Here is a 22,303-nt window from a genome sequence, read left to right as displayed (position 1 = left end):
GACTAATACCCTGACCCTACTATCATATGGCGACTAATACACTGACCCTGCAATCATATGGCGACTAATACACTGACCCTACTATCATATGGCCACTAAATCACTGATTCTACTATCATATGGCGACTAATACACTGACCCTACTATCATATGGCCACTAAATCACTGATTCTACTATCATATGGCGACTAATACACTGACCCCACTATCATATGGCGACTAATACCCTGACCCTACAATCATATGGCGACTAATACACTGACCCTACAATCATATGGCGACTAATACACTGACCCTACTATCATATGGCGACTAATACACTGACCCTACTATCATATGGCGACTAATACACTGACCCTACTATCATATGGCCACTAAATCACTGATTCTACTATCATATGGCGACTAATGCACTGACCCTACTATCATATGGCCACTAAATCACTGATTCTACTATCATATGGCGACTAATACACTGACCCTACTATCATATGGCGACTAATACCCTGACCCTACTATCATATGGCGACTAATACACTGGCCCTACTATCATATGGCGACTAATACACTGACCCTACAATCATATGGGGACTAATACACTGTGCAGATTGTGACCTGCATAACTGGTATATTTTAGTGAATAATCTGTATATCACTCTCTATATATCAGGGTTTCTCTCCCAGACAATCCACTTATCCCAGATCCCTGTAATAATCACCGCAGAGGGCAGCTCGGTCACATTACCCTGTAACTACAGCATAAGCGGCACAGAGAATGTAACATCCGGCTGGTACAAGTGGTACAGACACGTGGTGAGGACTGGGCCTGAGGTCTCTGATAGGAATAAGGATTTCACAGGCAGGATCTCCAGAGTGGACGCAGATGAGTTTATTAGTAGCAGATCCGCCAGTATCACCCTACACAGAGTACACGTCACAGACATCGGGATGTATTACTGTGAGGTCACTTTCCAGCATGGCGGAGAAATATCTGGAAACAGCACTGGGACATTCCTCAATGTGACAGAAGGTGAGTCTCCATGAGAGTTTATCTTACATGAAACCTAAAATCTGAAATTAGAGAACCTCAATGCTGTAACCATAACTTCTGCTAGACCCATGTGCTCCGAACGTGCTGCGCTTTGGTTCAGTATTATCATTTTGAGGCATATTTTATCACAATTCCCATTTTTATTGCATTTGTGATAAATATTTTTGCGTAAATTAATAAAGTCAGGATGAATTTCTTCATACGAATTTACTAAAATTCTGCGATAAGAGCCCATCCTGGCACAGAGCTGGTAGCAGTGTGAATACATAACCCTATCACATTGCTTCCTGTCCCCACCAGTCACGGTGCAGGCTACTATAGGGTAACACTATCACATTTACATATTTAATTTTAGGGAGTATTTTGTTTTTTCATGAACACTATTTTATGTGTCAGATATCTGACACTCTGAATATCACACTTAATAATTATTATTTTTTCACACATTTTTCTTATCTTTACTTAATATTGAATATTAAAAAAATTTTGATAATTAAAATATACCTAAAAATTATAAAATATTATATATATATATATATATATATCTCTTATTAAATAATATATGAACTTATATGGTTTTGGAGAATGTGTAGGAATGTACATACACAGCGATTTAAATAACTGCTTATGGAATATATCCCCATGTATGGTATTATAGAATTTTTATAATAATTAAAATTTTAGATGACCATATAATTTATATTGAAACAACCTCTATTTATTTTTGAAAACTTATAACCACCCAACAAGTTGAAATATATAAGAACCTAAATAATATCCACTTATTTTTGGGAATCTATAATAACAAGGGAGAATCTATATTGAAGAAATGAGATCCATAGACACACCCCTTAACGGTATCCAAGCATGGAGTATTTAAATCACATTAAGGGACTTGCTCGGCTTGCCCTGAGGAAGCCGGACATCCGGCGAAATACGTATTGGCTGTAGGCAGTGTGGGTGCTCCACAGTGTTAGCTCACCTGCAAAACACGGCGCCCATACGAGCGCGTGCTTCTAGTATCCTGAACGGCTGACACGCATTAACGAAGCTATAGGCTGTAGACCGCTCAGACCTCGAGGTCACAGTTTGGGTGGTCCACAGTGTCAGCGCGCTTTTAAACCACGGCGCCCATACGAGCGCGTGATTAAAGTATCCCATACGGCTGACCTCTATAGGCGGCTTAGACCACTCTAACTGTTCACGGTGTTGGCACATACATTAGCGCGTGGTCAGAGATATTCCAGACAGCTGACTAGTAACACATATGAATCGGAGTATTTATTTGTATGCACACCAAGCATGCATATAAACATCTATGTTTAGAAAATATAGAAAATGTATTATTAACTTCTAATATGTGCATAATTACATGTAGATCATAATATCAATATCTACAAGGAGTCAGTGCGTTCATATTAATAATAAATATATTAATATAAGAATTCCAAGTTTTTCCTCAGTAGCGGTGCACGACATATTAATTACATCTGTGTGCAAATATTAAAAGAAGTGATGTGAGATCAAACACGTGGGGCACATTAATAAATGCTGTGGAACGGATAGAAAAATTATAACAAATATAAAGAATTATACCTTTAAAGGTTTTAAAATATGTCCTTTCCAACACATAAATGAGTCCCTAAAATAGGAATTCTAGACAAATGCCAACAGATACTTGGACACGCTGCAAAAAATATACAAATAGTTTGTTACAATATATACAAACTGTGGACCTGAGCAACAGTGAAGCAATAATTAGCTTACATTGTTGCAGCTGCTCTCTAACTAAGAATAGATTATTTCATGTTTTGCTACAACATGCAATTGTTTAATTAAATACAACCAATACACCTGACCTTGATAGGTGAATACATAGAATCATACATATACAATTGTATGTATCAATAAGTTACTACATGAATGAAATACAAGAGCCAAGAATATTATCTCACTGTGACTCAGTGAAACGAACTTACTGATTTTAAACCTTTTTATTTACTGTAAACACTTCTTGTCTTGTTTTATTTTAAAGAAACAGCAAAATACAAATACGAATAAATGTGTTTTTTATATATGAAATAAAGGTTATGTTTTGTTAGTTTAGTAATTATTAATCCTTGAGTGTCTTTGTGTGCACCTGAATAGTCTCACACTGTCTTTCTTTTTTGATGTGATATCATACCTATTCAGTGAGCAAGGTAGCACCACTTCCCCCATATTAAAGTATCCAAAAATAGAATATGCACTACAATATAAATGCAATCCTAATTGAGATATATTAGTAGGGGGCTTTAAGACTAATATCATAAATTCTGTGCGGGAATTCAAAAAATTTCCTTCTTACTATAGGGTAACACCACCACACTGCTTCCTGTCCACACCAGCCACGGTGCAGTCTACTATAGGGTAACGCCATCGCATGAATTCCAGTCCCCACCAGCCACAGTGCAGTCTACTATAGGGTAACGCCATCACATTGCTTCCTGTCCACACCAGCCATGGTGCAGGCTACTATAGGGTAAAGCCATCACATTGCTTCCTGTCCCCACCAGCCACGGTGCAGGCTACTATAGGGTAACACCATCACATTGATTCCTGTCCCCACCAGCCACGGTGCAGGCTACTATAGGGTAACGCCATCACATTGATTCCTGTCCCCACCAGCCACGGTGCAGGCTACTATAGGGTAACACCATCACATTGATTCCTGTCCCCACCAGCCACGGTGCAGGCTACTATAGGGTAACGCCATCACATTGCTTCCTGTCCCCACCAGCCACGGTGCAGGCTACTATAGGGTAACCATATACAAACAAAGATAAAGTACACTTCTGCGCCCTCCAGTAGGATATTCGGTAATATATATATTAATACATGAACTTTTTATCCCCACATAGGTCCATTCAAAATTTTCCAGACAAAAATTATCTACAGTCAAATGGATTCCTCCTCTTCTGACCACCACAGAATATTCCTTATTTCTAGATGCTCCGTCCAATCACATAAAAGAGAGGAAGAAATTCTCCATATAGTGTAGTATTATAAGATTAAAGATAATTTTATTCATACATAATCCACACAAACATAAAATTTAGTCACCGAACAATATATATGTGTGGCCCCGTACCGTATAGTTAGGGTGCAGTTTCCTGGACACCCGAAAATGACATGTGCAGAAAAAACCTCAGTCTCCCGGGATGGACAATAAGGATCTGCTGGCATTTCCAGGAAGCTGTTAGTCAAACCTCGGTATAAGGGCCCTTCACATAGATCACCAACGCGTTTCAACTCTTAGAATGATGAGTCTTCCTCAGGGTGTATGTGAGCGGTGACCCTCACAGAACTTATATCCCCCCAGAATGTTTCTCATTGGTGCAGGGATTAACACACAATAATTACAAAGTCCTAATAAAAAACACAATAACCACTTATAGATTTATACACATACTTCTTTTCTACATACCATATTCTTTAAAATAATATAATGCTTTTCCGTTTTCCAGAAAATATATAATCAAATTAAAAACGGACTCTATATCACTTCCGGTTTCGGTGTCATGGATTTGCATCCAGTCCCATACTTCTAGATGCTCTCCGGGGCTTTATACCCATGCCATTCTGTTCCTATCCATATTTAATTTGGCCCCCAAAGTGATACACACTGCCGGTCATGTGCCTAGACCGCTTCTGATTTCTACAATCTACACTCATGTAGCGGGAGTTCCGGAGCTTCCGGTTCCTGCATTCCACACTCGTGGAATGCAAGCTTCATAGCAGATGTGTCTCCTTTAGAAAAGACCTCTAACCCCACTTCCGATTTCTGCGTTCCTCTTATGTGGAACGCATACTTAATAACCAGACCTCGGGACTTACAATAAAAAACATATATTCAAAGGAGACACAGTTTTCCCTTTAGAACACATGGCTCACACATGAATCAATGAATTAAAAAATAAAATATAAAATATGAAGAATATATATATATATATATATATATATATTAAAAAAAAATGAACAAAGGGGGTGCACTCACCAGTCTTCTAAAATGAGTTTTTATTTCATCTTTTAAAAAAAAAATTTACAGCATCATAGTAAAGCTCCGACGTTTCGGTCCTAGCCATGGACCTTTGTCAAGGTACCTTGACAAAGGTCCATGGCTAGGACCGAAACGTCGGAGCTTTACTATGATGCTGTAAATTTTTTTAAAAAAAGATGAAATAAAAACTCATTTTAGAAGACTGGTGAGTGCACCCCCTTTGTTCATTTTTTGTATGCAGGGATACAGGTGATCCCTTTTGGGTGGCTACCCCAGCAATTGGATTTTCAGACGTGAGTGTGGACTAATACTGGACTTTATATATATATATATATATATGATATGTAAACATGGAGAATATATAAATATATTTAAAGAATAAATATAAAACTTCTTTAAAAATAGCCATATATACGTACTAAAAAGGGGGTATTAAAATACAGTGATAACAATCAAAAAGTCAATCTTTATATGTGATGTCATAAAAACCTATTAAATTCAAAATCATTGTTATGCCCATAGGGAATCAATGTCCCCATTTCATAGATCCATTTCATTTCTAACAGGCTAAATTCTCATCTCCATTTGTTTTACTTTTTGTAGCACAGTCATGGCACTCTTTAAAGTGATTAGATAATGAGTGGTTAATGAATCCCTTTTTTATATTCCGAAGGTGTTCGGCCCAACGTTCTCTCAAAGACCTTGATGTTCAGCCTATATATTGCAAGCCACAATCACACTCTATTAAATAAATAAAATTCCTACTGTTACACGTTATAAAATCCTTGATCTCATACAGTACTTTCGATTTATTAGAAACAAATGTATGGGTTTTACTTTGCTGGTTTCTATGACTTTTACACATCGTGCATACACCGCATCTATGAAATCCAGTGGTTTTAACTCTACCGGGCTTCTTAGGCGGTATTGCACTTTTGACTATTTTATTCTTAATATTAGGAGCTTTTTTGTATATAGATTTGGGATATTTTGACATGATTGGATTTAAACCCGGATCTCGTTCTAATAAATGCCAATGCTTTTTAATAATCTTTTCTACTTCTTTATATTGGCTATTGAATGTAGTGATAAATCGATATCTCTCTTTTTATATCCCTTTGAAATGAATTTTTGTTTTAAAATCACTGATTGATCTTTAAAAACTTCCACATCCGTGCAATTTCATCTCACCCTTCTCATCTGTCCCTTTGGTATGTTAGTTAACCATAATGGATGATGGGTACTACCCCATTCTATATAACAATTACTATCTGTGGGTTTATTAAAAGTCTTGGTCTTAAAAATCCCACCTTCCACATATAGAACTAAATCTAAAAAATTAACCTCTACTGTACTAATATTAAAAGTTAAATTAATATTTTAAATATTCTCATTTAGTTCTCTACAGAAAGTTCTTAGATCTTCTTCACTCCCTTTCCATATAAAAAGGATGTCATCTATAAAACGATACCATTTTATGATATTCGTAAGGAATCTATTATTCGACCATATAGTTTGTTCCTCCCAAAAGGCCATAAAGAGGTTGGCATATGACGGAGCAAATCGTGTGCCCATGGCCGTTCCTTTCATTTGTTGGTAAAATCTCTCGTTATGCCAAAAGAAATTATTTTCTAAAATAAAACATATACTGTCTATCATAAAATCCACCTTCCTTTGGTCCATCTCATTTTTGTCTAAAAAATATTTCACCGCATTTAACCCTTGTGAATGTTCAATGATGGAGTATAAGCTACTCACATCTGCGGTCACCAAAATAAAATCATTTACCCAATTTAGGTCTTTTAGTTTCTTTAAAATATCACTAGTGTCTTTAATGTATGATCTAATTTTCAGCACTTCAGGCTGTAAATGATAGTCCACAAAGTGAGACAAATTAGATGTAATGCTTTCGGTTCCAGCCACTATAGGGCGTCCCAGGGGATTCTCCAGACTCTTATGAACTTTGGGCAAGATGTAAAGCACCGGTAAACTCAGGTTATCAATAGTCATATACTTTTCTTCTTTCTCTGTAATGATTCCTTCATTTCTATATTCTAGCAATAATTCCAAAAGGTTTTTACTAATACGTTCACTGGGATTATTTCTTAATAATGAGTATGTTCCTCTATCATTTAATTGTCTCATTATCTCTTTTTCATGTCCATAATGACAATACTTCCGCCTTTATCTGCCGGCTTAATAGTAATTTGGTCATTTTTACTGAGATTGTCCAAAGCTTTCCGTTCTTTTGCTGAAATATTGGAATTCTTTCCCCATTTTGGTATAATTTCTTCTAGTTCCATAGTGACAGCTTTATTAAAGCTGTCAATGAAACATCCCCTATTGAACGTGGGGTTGAAGGTGGATTTAGGTTTAAATATTTCACAGCTATTAGTGTTTTCCCCCTTTTGGCTTAAGAAATATTTCTTTAACGACACCTTCCTCACAAATTTCTGTATATCTAAATAAGTCTCAAATTTATTGAGTTTATTATTGGGTGCAAACTTCAACCCCTTTTTTAACACTGAATTTTCATCCTCAGATAAAATATGCTTGCTTAAATTAAAAAATTTTGTACTAATTTCCTTCTTTATTTCTTTCTTCGTTCATTTGCCTAGATTTTTCCTTCATATTTCTACCTTTCCCTCATTTACCCCGTTTTTTCTTTTTAATTTTCTTTACGGCTAAAACCTCCTTCTGTTTCCTGCTCCTTCCTAAAAAATCATTATCTTGGAAGATTTCAAATCTATTTCTTGTAGTTGTCCGATCTGGTTCCCTATCCCCCTCTGGATACCATTCATCCTTAACATAGTATATGTTTCTCCTAGGTGTAAAACCTCTCTCTCTATATGGTGCTTTTTGGTTTCTTCTCCATCCCCTCTCTCTTCCTCTGGGGTATGGCTCAAACCGTGTTTCACCATATTCAGCTTGCTTATATCTATTTCTATTAAGTCTTCTAGGACTATATCTATTCCTATTCCAGTGTGATTTGTTCCTAGAATGATTGACATAATAATTTTTCTGGTATCTCTCTGGACTTTTTTCACATTCACATTGAGAATTCTCTCTAAAACGTAATTTCTTAGGTTCTGGAGTATGAATCTCTTCATCCTCTATCAAACTCTCATCCACCTCATTCGTTTGTTGACTTTTATAATTAAAATTCTTATGCCTTAAAAATGTACTTTTTTTCTTCAAGATTATTTCTTTTTCCTTCCTCACAATTCTATTCTCCATATCTATTTCCCTGTTTTGATATTCTTCAACTTTCCTGAAAGGTTCTATAAGGTTGGTTAAGACCTCTATCTCATCTTCTATTGTCTCCAAATTTTTCCTTCTTTCTTCTACAATTAGTTCCATTAACATAATTGAACAATTTTCTAACACATTATTCCATCTGACATAAAATTCTTCACTTTCATGTCTAGAAGCTGCATTTTTTTAAATTTTTAAGCCTTTTAGTATCAAAATATATTTTTCTAAGGTTGCTGCTTCCCACCATATTCGGCTTTCTTTATATAAAGTATGTTCCAGTTTCTTTAATGTGTATATTACTTCGTCCTCTTTAATGCCCTCTCTATTAACCTCTGGGGTTTTATTCTCAAAGACTGATTTGATTAAAATTTTCCGTTGGTCCCTATATCCTAACATGATGCAGCTAGTGTTCACGAGACAAAAATTGCTAAACATGTTATGGAATAGATATAGTCCTAAAAGACTTAATAGAAATAGATATAAGCAAGCTGAATATGGTGAAACACTGTTTGAGCCATACCCCAGAGGAAGAGAGAGGGGATGGAGAAGAAACCAAAAAGCACCATATAGAGAGAGAGGTTTTACACCTAGGAGAAACATATACTATGTTAAGGATGAATGGTATCCAGACGGGGATAGGGAACCAGATCGAGAAATAGATTTGAAATCTTCCAAGATAATGATTTTTTAGGAAGGAGCAGGAAACAGAGAAGGAGGTTTTAGCCGTAAAGAAAATTAAAAAGAAAAAACGGGGTAAACGAGGGAAAGGTAGAAATATGAAGGAAAAATCTAGGCAAATGAATGAAGAAAGAAATAAAGAAGGAAATATTAGTACAAAAATGTTTAATTCAAGCAAGCATATTTTATCTGAGGATGAAAATTCAGTGTTAAAAAAGGGGTTGAAGTTTGCACCCAATAATAAACTCAATAAATTTGAGACTTATTTAGATATACAGAAATTTGTGAGGAAGGTGTCGTTAAAGAAATATTTCTTAAGCCAAAAGGGGGAAAACACTAATAGCTGTGAAATATTCAAACCTAAATCCACCTTCAACCCCACGTTCAATAGGGGATGTGTCATTGACAGCTTTAATAAAGCTGTCACTATGGAACTAGAAGAAATTATACCAAAATGGGGAAAGAATTCCAATATTTCAGCAAAAGAACGGAAAGCTTTGGACAATCTCAGTAAAAATGACCAAATTACTATTAAGCCGGCAGATAAAGGCGGAAGTATTGTCATTATGGACACGGTCCTTTATGAAAAAGAGATAATGAGACAATTAAATGATAGAGGAACATTCTCATTATTAAGAAATAATCCCAGTGAACGTATTAGTAAAAACCTTTTGGAATTATTGCTAGAATATAGAAATGAAGGAATCATTACAGAGAAAGAAGAAAAGTATATGACTATTGATGACCCGAGTTTACCGGTGTTTTACATCTTGCCCAAAGTTCATAAGAGTCTGGAGAATCCCCCGGGACGCCCTAAAGTGGCTGGAACCAAAAGCATTACATCTAATTGTCTCACTTTGTGGACTATCATTTACAGCCTGAAGTGCTGAAAATTAGATCATACATTAAAGACACTAGTGATATTTTAAAGAAACTAAAAGACCTAACTTGGGAAAATGATTTTATTTTGGTGACCGCAGATGTGAGTAGCTTATACTCCATCATTGAACATTCACAAGGGTTAAATGCGGTGAAATATTTTTTAGACAAAAATGAGATGGACCAAAGGAAGGTGGATTTTATGATAGACAGTATATGTTTTATTTTAGAAAATAATTTCTTTTGGCATAACGAGAGATTTTACCAACAAATGAAAGGAACGGCCATGGGCACACGATTTGCTCCGTCATATGCCAACCTCTTTATGGCCTTTTGGGAGGAACAAACTATATGGTCGAATAATAGATTCCTTACGAATATCATAAAATGGTATCGTTTTATAGATGACATCCTTTTTATATGGAAAGGGAGTGAAGAAGATCTAAGAACTTTCTGTAGAGAACTAAATGAGAATATTTTAAATATTAATTTAACTTTTAATATTAGTACAGTAGAGGTAAATTTTTTAGATTTAGTTCTATATGTGGAAGGTGGGATTTTTAAGACCAAGACTTTTAATAAACCCACAGATAGTAATTCTTATATAGAATGGGGTAGTACCCATCATCCATTATGGTTTACTAACATACCAAAGGGACAGATGAGAAGGGTGAGATGAAATTGCACGGATGTGGAAGTTTTTAAAGATCAATCAGTGATTTTAAAACAAAAATTCATTTCAAAGGGATATAAAAAGAGAGATATCGATGGAGCTATAAAAGAGATGATAGAGATTAATAGAGAGGATCTTTTAGAATCAAAAACAAGAGATAAGGAAAAATCTATAATTCTACCATTTATCACTACATTCAATAGCCAATATAAAGAAGTAGAAAAGATTATTAAAAAGCATTAGCATTTATTAGAACGAGATCCGGTTTTAAATCCAATCATGTCAAAATATCCCAAATTTATATACAAAAAAGCTCCTAATATTAAGAATAAAATAGTCAAAAGTGCAATACCGCCTAAGAAGCCCGGTAGAGTTAAAACCACTGGATTTCATAGATGCGGTGTATGCACGATGTGTAAAAGTCATAGAAACCAGCAAAGTAAAACCCATACATTTGTTTCTAATAAATCGAAAGTACTGTATGAGATCAAGGATTTTATAACGTGTAACAGTAGGAATTTTATTTATTTAATAGAGTGTGATTGTGGCTTGCAATATATAGGCTGAACATCAAGGTTGAGAGAACGTTGGGCCGAACACCTTCGGAATATAAAAAAGGGATTCATTAACCACTCATTATCTAATCACTTTAAAGAGTGCCATGACTATGCTACAAAAAGTATAAAAACAGTTATAGGCATTAAACAAGTGACTAAACATTAGCGGAAAACAAATGGAGATGAGAATTTAGCCTGTTTAGAAATGAAATGGATCTATGAAATGGGGACATTGGTTCCCAATGGGCTTAACAATGATTTTGAACTTAAATGGTTTTTATGACATCACATATAAAGATTGACTTTTTGATTTTTATCACTGTATTTTAATACCCCCTTTTTTAGTACGTATATATGGCTATTTTTAAAGAAGTTTTATATTTATTTTTTAAATATTTTTATATATATTCTCCATGTTTACATATCCTATATATATATATATATATAAATATATATATATATATATATATATATATTCTTCATATTTTATATTTTATTTTTTAATTCATTGATTCATGTGTGAGCCATGTGTTCTAAAGGGAAAACTGTGTCTCCTTTGAATATATGTTTTTTATTGTAAGTCCCGAGGTCCGGTTATTAAGTATGCGTTCCACATAAGAGGAACGCAGAAATCGGAAGTGGGGTTAGAGGTCTTTTCTAAAGGAGACACATCTGCTATGAAGCTTGCATTCCACGAGTGTGGAATGCAGGAACCGGAAGCTCTGGAACTCCCGCTACATGAGTGTAGATTGTAGAAATCAGAAGCGGTCTAGGCACATGACCGGCAGTGTGTATCACTTTGGGGGCCAAATTAAATATGGATAGGAACAGAATGGCATGGGTATAAAGCCCCGGAGAGCATCTAGAAGTATGGGACTGGATGCAAATCCATGACACCGAAACCGGAAGTGATATAGAGTCCGTTTTTAATTTGATTATATATTTTCTGGAAAATGGAAAAGCATTATATTATTTTAAAGAATATGGTATGTAGAAAAGAAGTATGTGTATAAATCTATAAGTGGTTATTGTGTTTTTTATTAGGACTTTGTAATTATTGTGTGTTAATCCCTGCACCAATGAGAAACATTCTGGGGGGATATAAGTTCTGTGAGGGTCACCGCTCACATACACCCTGAGGAAGACTCATCATTCTAAGAGTTGAAACGCGTTGGTGATCTATGTGAAGGGCCCTTATACCGAGGTTTGACTAACAGCTTCCTGGAAATGCCAGCAGATCCTTATTGTCCATCCCGGGAGACTCTGAGGTTTTTTCTGCACATGTCATTTTCGGGTGTCCAGGAAACTGCACCCTAACTATACGGTACGGGGCCACACATATATATTGTTCGGTGACTAAATTTTATGTTTGTGTGGATTATGTATGAATAAAATTATCTTTAATCTTATAATACTACACTATATGGAGCATTTCTTCCTCTCTTTTATGTGATTGGACGGAGCATCTAGAAATAAGGAATATTCTGTGGTGGTCAGAAGAGGAGGAATCCATTTGACTGTAGATAATTTTTGTCTGGAAAATTTTGAATGGACCTACGTGGGGATAAAAAGTTCATGTATTAATATATATATTACCAAATATCCTACTTGAGGGCACAGAAGTGTACTTTTATCTTTGTTTGTATATGGTTTGTGGAGTGTGAGAGACCACTTTAGTACTGTACTGCTGCCTTCCTGTTGAAGCGCAAGTGATCATATATATTTTATTGTTTACTATAGGGTAACGCCATTACATTGCTTCCTGTCCCCACCAGCCACGGTGCAGGCTACTATAGGGCAATGCCATCACATTGCTTCCTGTCCCCAACAGCCACGGAGCAAGCTACTATAGGGTAATGCCCTCACATTAATTCCTGTCCCCACCAGCCGCGGTGCAGACTATTATAGGGTAACTAAATCACATTGCTTCCTGTCCACCCCAGCCACGGTGCAGTCTACTATAGGGTAACGCCATCACATTAATTCCTGTCCCCACCAGCCACAGTGCAGGCTACAATAGGGTAACGCCATCACATTGTTTCCTGTCCCCACCAGCCACGGTGCAGGCTACTATAGGGTAACGCCATCACATTGCTTCCTGTCCCCACCAGCCATGGTGCAGGGTACTATAGTGAAACGCCATCACATTGCTTCATGTGCCCACCAACCACGGTGCAGGTTACTATAGGGTAACACCATCACATTGCTTCCTGTCCCCACCAGCCACGGTGCAGGCTACTATAATGTAAAACCATCACATTGCTTCCTGTCCCCACCAGCCTCGATGCAGGTTACTATACTGTAACACTATCACATTGCTTCTTGTCCCCACCACCCATGGTGCAGGCTACTATAGGGTAAGGCCATCACATTGCATCCTGTCCCACCAGCCATGGTGCAAGCCACTATAGGCTACTATAGGGTAATGCCATCACATTGCTTCCTGTCCCCACCAACCACGGTGCAGGCTACTATAGGGTAACTAAATCACATTGCTTCCTATCCACCCCAGCCGCGGTGCAGTCTACTATAGGGTAACGCCATCACATTGCTTCCTATCCACACCAGCCACGGTGCAGGCTACCATAGGGTAATGCCATCACATTAATTCCTGTCCCCACCAGCCACGGTGCAGACTATTATAGGGTAACGCCATCACATTAATTCCTGTCCCCACCAGCCACAGTGCAGGCTACTATAGGGTAACGCCATCACATTGCTTCCTGTCCCCACCAGCCACATTGCAGGCTACTATAGGGTAATTCCATCATATTGCTTCCTGTCCCCACCAGCCACGGTGTAGGCTACTACAGGGTAACGCCATCACTTTGCTTCCTGTCCCCACCAGCCACAGTGCAGGCTACTATAGGGTAATGCCATCACATTGCTTCCTGTCCCCACCAGCCATGGTGCAGGCTACTATAGGGTAACGCCATAACATTGCTTCCTGTCCCCACGAGCCATGGTGCAGGCTACTACAGTGTAACACAATCATATTGCTACCTGTCCCCTCCAGCCACGGTGCAGATACTATAGGGTAACGCCATCCCATTGCTTCCTGTCCCCACCAGCCGCGGTGCAGACTATTAAAGGGTATCGCCATCACATTGCATCCTGTCCCCACCAGCCACGGTGCAGGCTACTATAGGGTAACGCCATCACATTGCTTCCTGTCCCCACCAGCCATGGTGCAGGCACGATAGTGTAACGCCATCACAATCCTTCCTGTCCCCACCAGCCATAGTGCAGGCTACTATAGGGTAACACCATCACATTGCATCCTGTCCCCACCTGCCACGGTGCAGGCTACTATAGGTTAATGCCATCATATTGCTTCCTGTCCCCACCAGCCACGGTGCACGCTACTATAGGGTTACACCATCACATTGCATCCTGTGTCCACCAGCCACGGTGCAGGATACCTAAGGATAACGCCATCACATTGCTTCCTGTCCCCACCAGCCACGGTGCAGGCTACTAAAGGGTAACGCCATCACATTGCTTCCTGTCCCCACCAGCCACGGTGCAGGTTACTATAGGCTACTATAGGGTAATGCCATCACATTGCTTCCTGTCCCCACTAGCCATGGTGCAGGCTACTATAGGGTAATGCCATCACATTGCTTCCTGTTCCCACCAGCCACGGTACAGGCTACTATACGGTACTATAGGGTAATTCCATCACATTGCTTCCTGTCCCCACCAGCCACGGTGCTGGCTACTATAGGATAATGCCATCACATTGCTTCCTGTCCCCACCAGCCACGGTGCAGGTTACTATAGGCTACTATAGGGTAACACCATCACATTGCTTCCTGTCCCCACCAGCCATGGTGCAGGCTACTATAGGCTACTATAGGGTAACGCCATCACATTGCATCCTGTCCCCACCAGCCATGGTGCAGGCTACTATAGGGTAACGCCATCACATTGCTTCCTGTCCCCACCAGCCACGGTGTAGGCTACTATAGGGTAACGCCATCTCATTGCTTCCTGTCCCCACCAGCCACGGTGCAGGCTTCTAAAGTGTAACACCATCTCATTGCTTCCTGTCCCCACCAGCCATGGTGCAGACTACTATAGGGTATCGCCATCACATTGCATCCTGTCCCCACCAGCCACGGTGCAGGCTACTATAGTGTAACACTATGACATTGCTTCCTGTCCCCACCAGCCACGTTGCTGGTTACTATAGGTTAATGCCAGCACATTGCTTCCTGTCCCCACCAGCCGTGGTGCAGACTACTATAGGGTAACACCATCACATTGCTTCCTGTCCCCACCAGCCGTGGTGCAGACTACTATAGGGTAACGCCATCACATTGCTTCCTGTCCCCACCAACCACGGTGCAGGCTACTATAGGGTAACACCATCACATTGCTTCCTGCCCCCTCCAGCCACAGTGCAGGCTACTATAGGGTAACGCCTTCACATTGCTTCCTGTCCCCACCAGCCACGGTGCAGGCTACTATAGGGTAACGCCATCTCATTGCTTCCTGTCCCCACCAGCCACGGTGCAGGCTACTATAGTGTAACACTTACACATTGCTTCCTGTCCCCACCAGCCACGTTGCAGGCTACTATAGGGTAATGCCATCACATTGCTTCCTTTCCCCACCAGCCATAGTGCAGGCTACTATAGGGTAACATTATCACATTGCTTCCTATCCCCACCAGCAACGGTGCAGGTTACTATAGAGTAACGCCATCACATTGCCTACTGTCCCCACCAGCCACATTGCAGGTTACTATAGGGTAACGCCATCACATTGCTTCCTGTCCCCACCAGCCACGGTGCAGACTACTATAGGGTAATGCCATCACATTGCTTCCTTTCCCCACCAGCCACGTTGCAGGCTACTATAGGGTAACACCATCACATTGCTTCCTGTCCCCACCAGCCACGTTGCAGGCTACTATAGGGTAACGCCATCACATTGCTTCCTATCCCCAGCTGCCACGGTGCAGGTTACTATAGAGTAACGCCATCACATTGCTTACTGTCCCCACCAGCCACGGTGCCGGTTACTATAGGGTAACGCCATCACATTGCTTCCTGTCGCCACCAGCCACGGTGTAGGCTACTATAGGGTAACGCCATCACATTGCTTCCTGTCCCCACCAGCCATGGTGCAGGCTACTATAGGCTACTATAGGGTAACGCCATCACATTGCATCCTGTCCCCACCAGCCATGGTGCAGGCTACTATAGGGTAACGCCATCACATTGCTTCCTGTCCCCACCAGCCACGGTGTAGGCTACTATAGGGTAACGCCATCTCATTGCTTCCTGTCCCCACCAGCCACGGTGCAGGCTTCTAAAGTGTAACACCATCTCATTGCTTCCTGTCCCCACCAGCCATGGTGCAGACTACTATAGGGTATCGCCATCACATTGCATCCTGTCCCCACCAGCCACGGTGCAGGCTACTATAGTGTAACACTATGACATTGCTTCCTGTCCCCACCAGCCACGTTGCTGGTTACTATAGGTTAATGCCATCACATTGCTTCCTGTCCCCACCAGCCGTGGTGCAGACTACTATAGGGTAACACCATCACATTGCTTCCTGTCCCCACCAGCCGTGGTGCAGACTACTATAGGGTAACGCCATCACATTGCTTCCTGTCCCCACCAACCACGGTGCAGGCTACTATAGGGTAACACCATCACATTGCTTCCTGCCCCCTCCAGCCACAGTGCAGGCTACTATAGGGTAACGCCTTCACATTGCTTCCTGTCCCCACCAGCCACGGTGCAGGCTACTATAGGGTAACGCCATCTCATTGCTTCCTGTCCCCACCAGCCACGGTGCAGGCTACTATAGTGTAACACTTACACATTGCTTCCTGTCCCCACCAGCCACGTTGCAGGCTACTATAGGGTAATGCCATCACATTGCTTCCTTTCCCCACCAGCCATAGTGCAGGCTACTATAGGGTAACATTATCACATTGCTTCCTATCCCCACCAGCAACGGTGCAGGTTACTATAGAGTAACGCCATCACATTGCCTACTGTCCCCACCAGCCACATTGCAGGTTACTATAGGGTAACGCCATCACATTGCTTCCTGTCCCCACCAGCCACGGTGCAGACTACTATAGGGTAATGCCATCACATTGCTTCCTTTCCCCACCAGCCACGTTGCAGGCTACTATAGGGTAACACCATCACATTGCTTCCTGTCCCCACCAGCCACGTTGCAGGCTACTATAGGGTAACGCCATCACATTGCTTCCTATCCCCAGCTGCCACGGTGCAGGTTACTATAGAGTAACGCCATCACATTGCTTACTGTCCCCACCAGCCACGGTGCCGGTTACTATAGGGTAACGCCATCACATTGCTTCCTGTCGCCACCAGCCACGGTGTAGGCTACTATAGGGTAACACCATCACATTGCTTCCTGTCCCCACCAGCCATAGTGCAGGCTACTATAGGATAACGCCATCACATTGCTTCCTGTCCTTCCAGCCACGTTGCAGGTTACTATAGGGTTACGCCATCACATTGCTTCCTGTCCCCACCAGCCACGTTGCAGGTTACTATATGGTAACGCCATAACATTGCTTTCTGTCCCCACCAGCCACGGTGCAGGCTACTTTAGGGTACTATAGGGTAACGCCATCACACTTCTTCCTGTCCCCACCAGCCACGTTGCAGGTTACTATAGGGTAACGCCATCACATTGCTTCCTGTCCCCACCAGCCACGTTGCCGGTTACTATATGGTAACGCCATACCATTGCTTTCTCTCCCCACCAGCCACGGTGCAGGCTACTATAGGGTACTATAGGGTAACGCCATCACACTGCTTCCTGGTTCGTGTCCCCACCAGCCACGGTGCAGGCTACTATAGGGTAACGCCATCACATTACTTCCTGTCCCCACCTGCCAGGGTGCAGGCTACTATATGGTAATGCCATCACATTGCTTCCTTTCCCCACCAGCAGGGCTGTAGCTAGGGTAGTGCGGCCGGTGCCATCGCACAGGGCACCGCAGGGCAGGGGGTGGTTTGGGCCTGTCAAATTTCTGTTTATTTTCATTCTTGGTTGTAGCTTCCTCTTATTTCATCCCCAGCATCTCCTGGCCTCCCCTATCTCTTCCCTGGCCCTTCCCCATGAGGCCATGGCCCTTTCTCAGGTGCACTATATTATGTCCTTATTTATCCCCAGCATCTCCTGGCCTCTCCTATCTCTTCCCTGGCCCTTCCCCATGAGGCCATGGTCCTCTCTCAGGTGCACTATATTATGTCCCTATTTATCCCCAGCATCTCCTGGCCTCCCCTATCTCTTCCCTGGCCCTTCCCCATGAGGCCATGGCCCTCTCTCAGGTGCACTATATTATGTCCCTATTTATCCCCAGCATCTCCTGGCCTCTCCTATCTCTTCCCTGACCCTTCCCCATGAGGCCATGGCCCTTTTTTCGGTGCATTATGTCCCTTTGAAAAATGAGGGGGGCGCCAATGCTGTTTCTGGCACAAGGCACCAAAAAGTCTAGTTATGGCTCTGCCCACCAGCCACGGTGCAGGCTACTATAGGCCTATAACTGCCCAATGTTTTACAAGATGATGTTCTGCAGTACCATAGGAGTTAAATATCCTTAAAACATGGTTCAAGAATTTATTATAAGAGGAAAAAAAAAAAGAGGACATGTAGAATTTGTTGTAAGAGATGTACAAGTATTATAGAAATTCTTAATGTATTTGCATATAGGCGTTATTTACCTTCATTTAAAAATATACATGCCCCTTTCTAGAGATTATGTATGACACGCCTCTCAGATGTAACAGTACACGTCTATCACATGTATGACACGCCCCTCAGATGTAGCAGTACACGCCTATCACATGTATGACACGCCTCTCAGATGTAAAAGTACACGCCCACTTTACCGCCGCACTCATACTGAAATGCTTTTTCAAAAGTAGGCAAGTATGGCCAGGCGCTTAAGAGTAAAAAGCAATGCCCAATTCAACAAAGCTTAAGGGGAGTGAGACTTAAAAACAGGGGCGTCTTGGGGCGTGGCTTGGAAGCCGAAGGGGACAGCTGCATGGAGTCGGGGCTCCGTCAAACCTGAGCCTGCTGAGACAGTTCCTCCGGCCGTGCGCGGTGCTTCCCGGCTTACCTACCGCCACAGACCATCTCTGCCCCCTGGGCGGGTGTTCCTGGTGCCTAGCGGGACTCTGGCTCCCGGATTCGGGCTGCCGGATCTCGCGGCCTACTGCAGCCGCGGTGCGTGGTGCTGGGTTCCGGCCCTCACCTCCCAGCTCTTGCATCGCGCCTGTTCCGCTGCCAAACCTCGCGGCGCTGGCTCACCAAGAATCAGCTGGTGGATCGCGAGCAGCGAGGGGAACATACGGGGACGCCGCTGGACGGGTCCTCGCGACCGCACACCACAACTGCAGAGGGCAGACGCTTGCTCCCTTCAAGACCATCTTACAGACGGCGCCATTTTGCAGACACAGGAGACAAGGTACTGTGTATTACCAGTTAAAGCCTTATACTGGTGAGTGTGCAGCTGCTTGTAACCAGAAATTCTGCAACTCTATACTTCTTTTAAGACCCCAGCTACAGCTGATGATATATTTGGCAATACCTATATACATATCCTTTACTCTGGGGAATTGTTGCAGTGTCAGCTTCTACCACCAGATGGTGCTCCAGCCCTATTCTTCAAGTTACTTCACAATCATTTGAAATGTAAAGGATCTCCTGTCTGTGATCACAGCCATTTCTAAGCAACACACTCCTTAGTATTATCATAACCTGGTGAAAATTAGGTCCCATCTCTACATGGATAAATTCATGGCTCCGCAGCCCACCCCCAAGGCAAATCGAGCCAGGGGTAGTAACAAACGTACAGATCAACCTACAGACTCTGTGGAAAACATGCCACATACACATAGTTCTGAATCCGCTACTACCCATAACACAATAAGCCCGGTTCCTGCTCCTCTCTCATACGCAGAGATAGTTAGAGCCATTAAAGAAACAGTGGAACCACTACTGCAAAATCAAGCGGATAAATTCATGGGAGCACTGGCGGATATTAAGACACAAATGTCTTCTATCTCACAACAAGTGCATGAGAATGAAAACAGGATCGGAGTCAACTTTCATGATCTCTCGGAACTAAAACAACAAGTTGCTACCATGTCGACCACTCAACAACAATTACTATCCAAGGTAGACGATCTGGAAAATAGGTCCAGACGCAACAACCTGCGACTTCTGGGTCTTAAGGAAACGATTAAAGGCAACGATCTCACTAAATTTCTTCAAACCGATCTCCCTGAGCTACTCGGCATCTCGGCTGAACTGAATAATTTTGAGATAGAACGAGCACATAGATTAGGTCCCTTTCGAGATTTTAACACCACACGCCCTAGAGCTGTTATCTTCAAGTGCTTAAATTTTCGTCACAAGGATCTTATATGGTCAACTGCTCGACAGAAGGGCCCTCTTCAGTGGGACGGCCAACGTATCCTCTTGTTCCAGGACTACTCCGCGGAGGTTGCCAGAGCACGCAGAAATATGTCCCCTGTCTGTTCTCAGCTCATCAAATCAGGGACTCGCTTCGCGCTCTTATTCCCAGCTAGACTTCGCATTTTCTCACCTCAAGGCCCTAAAGATTTCACAGAGGTTGCTGACGCCCAAGCTTTCCTTAATGAAGAAAAAGAGTCCTCAGATCCCTCCACGATGGATCATAATGACTGATTCAGGGAAGGTGTCCCATATCTATTTTGATGCTTTTATCAGGTTTTACCTTACTCTTCAAAATATGTTTATAGTCTGATTTAGGATTATAATTACATATATACTTGTGATGTTGCTTTACAGTTATTATTAATATTACTGTTTTTTTTTTTTTTCAATAGGCTGAGATCAATGACTATAGTTTTGATTATATGTTTGCATTTGACGTGCAATCTTTGCACATATGTGTTTATTTTTATTTTCTTTTTACGTCTATGTCTATCTGTCTATTTGTTTTTTTACATTGTATGAATCACGAAGCTCATGCCCTTCATAGCTTATTTATGACTCACACTAGGGCCGACATTCATATTATCATGAACCTGCCTAGTTCCAACCGGTATTATGGGGAGTACATTAACATTTATGCTACACTTTTTTACTATTTGCATTACCTAATTTCCACATCTTGCGATGCCTTCCCACCTTAGGTTTTGCACCTGGAACGTCAGGGGGATTCACTCACCAGTGAAAAGAAAGCGCATACTGACATATCTTAATAAGCTTAAATCCGATATCACTTATTTGCAGGAGACTCATTTAACTCCCATAGAACACGCCAAGCTAAACACACTACACCACCAGGTATTGGCGTCATCATCATATGGTTCTAAATCACGTGGAGTTGTAATCCTAATACGCAAGGGTGTTCAGTTTGATATTCATTCTTCTGATGTAGATCAAGGGGGCCGATACATTCTTATGGATGTTACGCTAGACGGCACTAGATATTGTTTATGTAATGTTTATGGTCCCAATATATATTATAAATCTTTTTTCCTAGGATTGATTAACAAATTATATTCTTTTGCAGATTCTAAGATTATTTTAGGGGGTGATTTTAATCTGGTCGCTTCCCCAACCTTAGATAGGAAAACTTTCTCTCATTCCTCCCCCAAACAACCAAAAATAGGTTTAAATTATATGGCCAAAGAATTGAATTTATTAGATGTGTGGAGAATGAGACACCCCACTGATCTGGAATATACGTACTACTCAGCCACTCATAACGCCTTTTCTAGGCTTGATTATTTTTACTTATCTAACTCAATATCCCCAATGATTATTGATACATCGATTGAAACTATAGCTATTTCGGATCATGCACCGGTGTGGGTGGATGTACAGGGGAAATTCCTTTTGGGTTCTCACTCCCAGTGGCGATTTCCGGCAAAATTAGCCTCATCTCTTAAATTTAAGTTGATGCTAGAGTCAGCTTGGGCCAGTTACGAAATGAACAACCAAATACATAAAGATAACCCAGGTTTATATTGGCAAACTGCTAAGGCGGTGATAAGGGGGGAAATTATCTCCTTTATGACAAAATATAAGGCTGAACAGGACGCCACTTATAGATCTGCACAGACGGCCTTAACATCTGCATTTCAAGCTCTAAGAGCTTCACCCTC

The 22,303-nt window shown here is 41.3% G+C and overlaps 1 protein-coding gene across 1 annotated transcript in view; it reads left to right on the top strand.

Annotated features, from left to right (window-relative positions):
- LOC148516800 (uncharacterized) overlaps positions 1-22,303 on the top strand; it is a 58,709-nt gene that overhangs the window by 4,289 nt on the left and 32,117 nt on the right. The window contains exon 2 of the mRNA XM_088479538.1: positions 671-1,030. Coding sequence (XP_088335664.1) covers positions 671-1,030 — 360 coding nt within the window. The remainder of the gene's footprint in view (positions 1-670; positions 1,031-22,303) is intronic.

This window comes from Taudactylus pleione, unplaced genomic scaffold (genome assembly GCF_031769625.1).
Source record: "Taudactylus pleione unplaced genomic scaffold, aTauple2 ptg000239l, whole genome shotgun sequence".
Taxonomy (NCBI): domain Eukaryota; kingdom Metazoa; phylum Chordata; class Amphibia; order Anura; family Myobatrachidae; genus Taudactylus; species Taudactylus pleione.
Note: the sequence above shows the minus strand (reverse complement) of the source record. Positions and strands in the feature narration are given on the sequence as shown.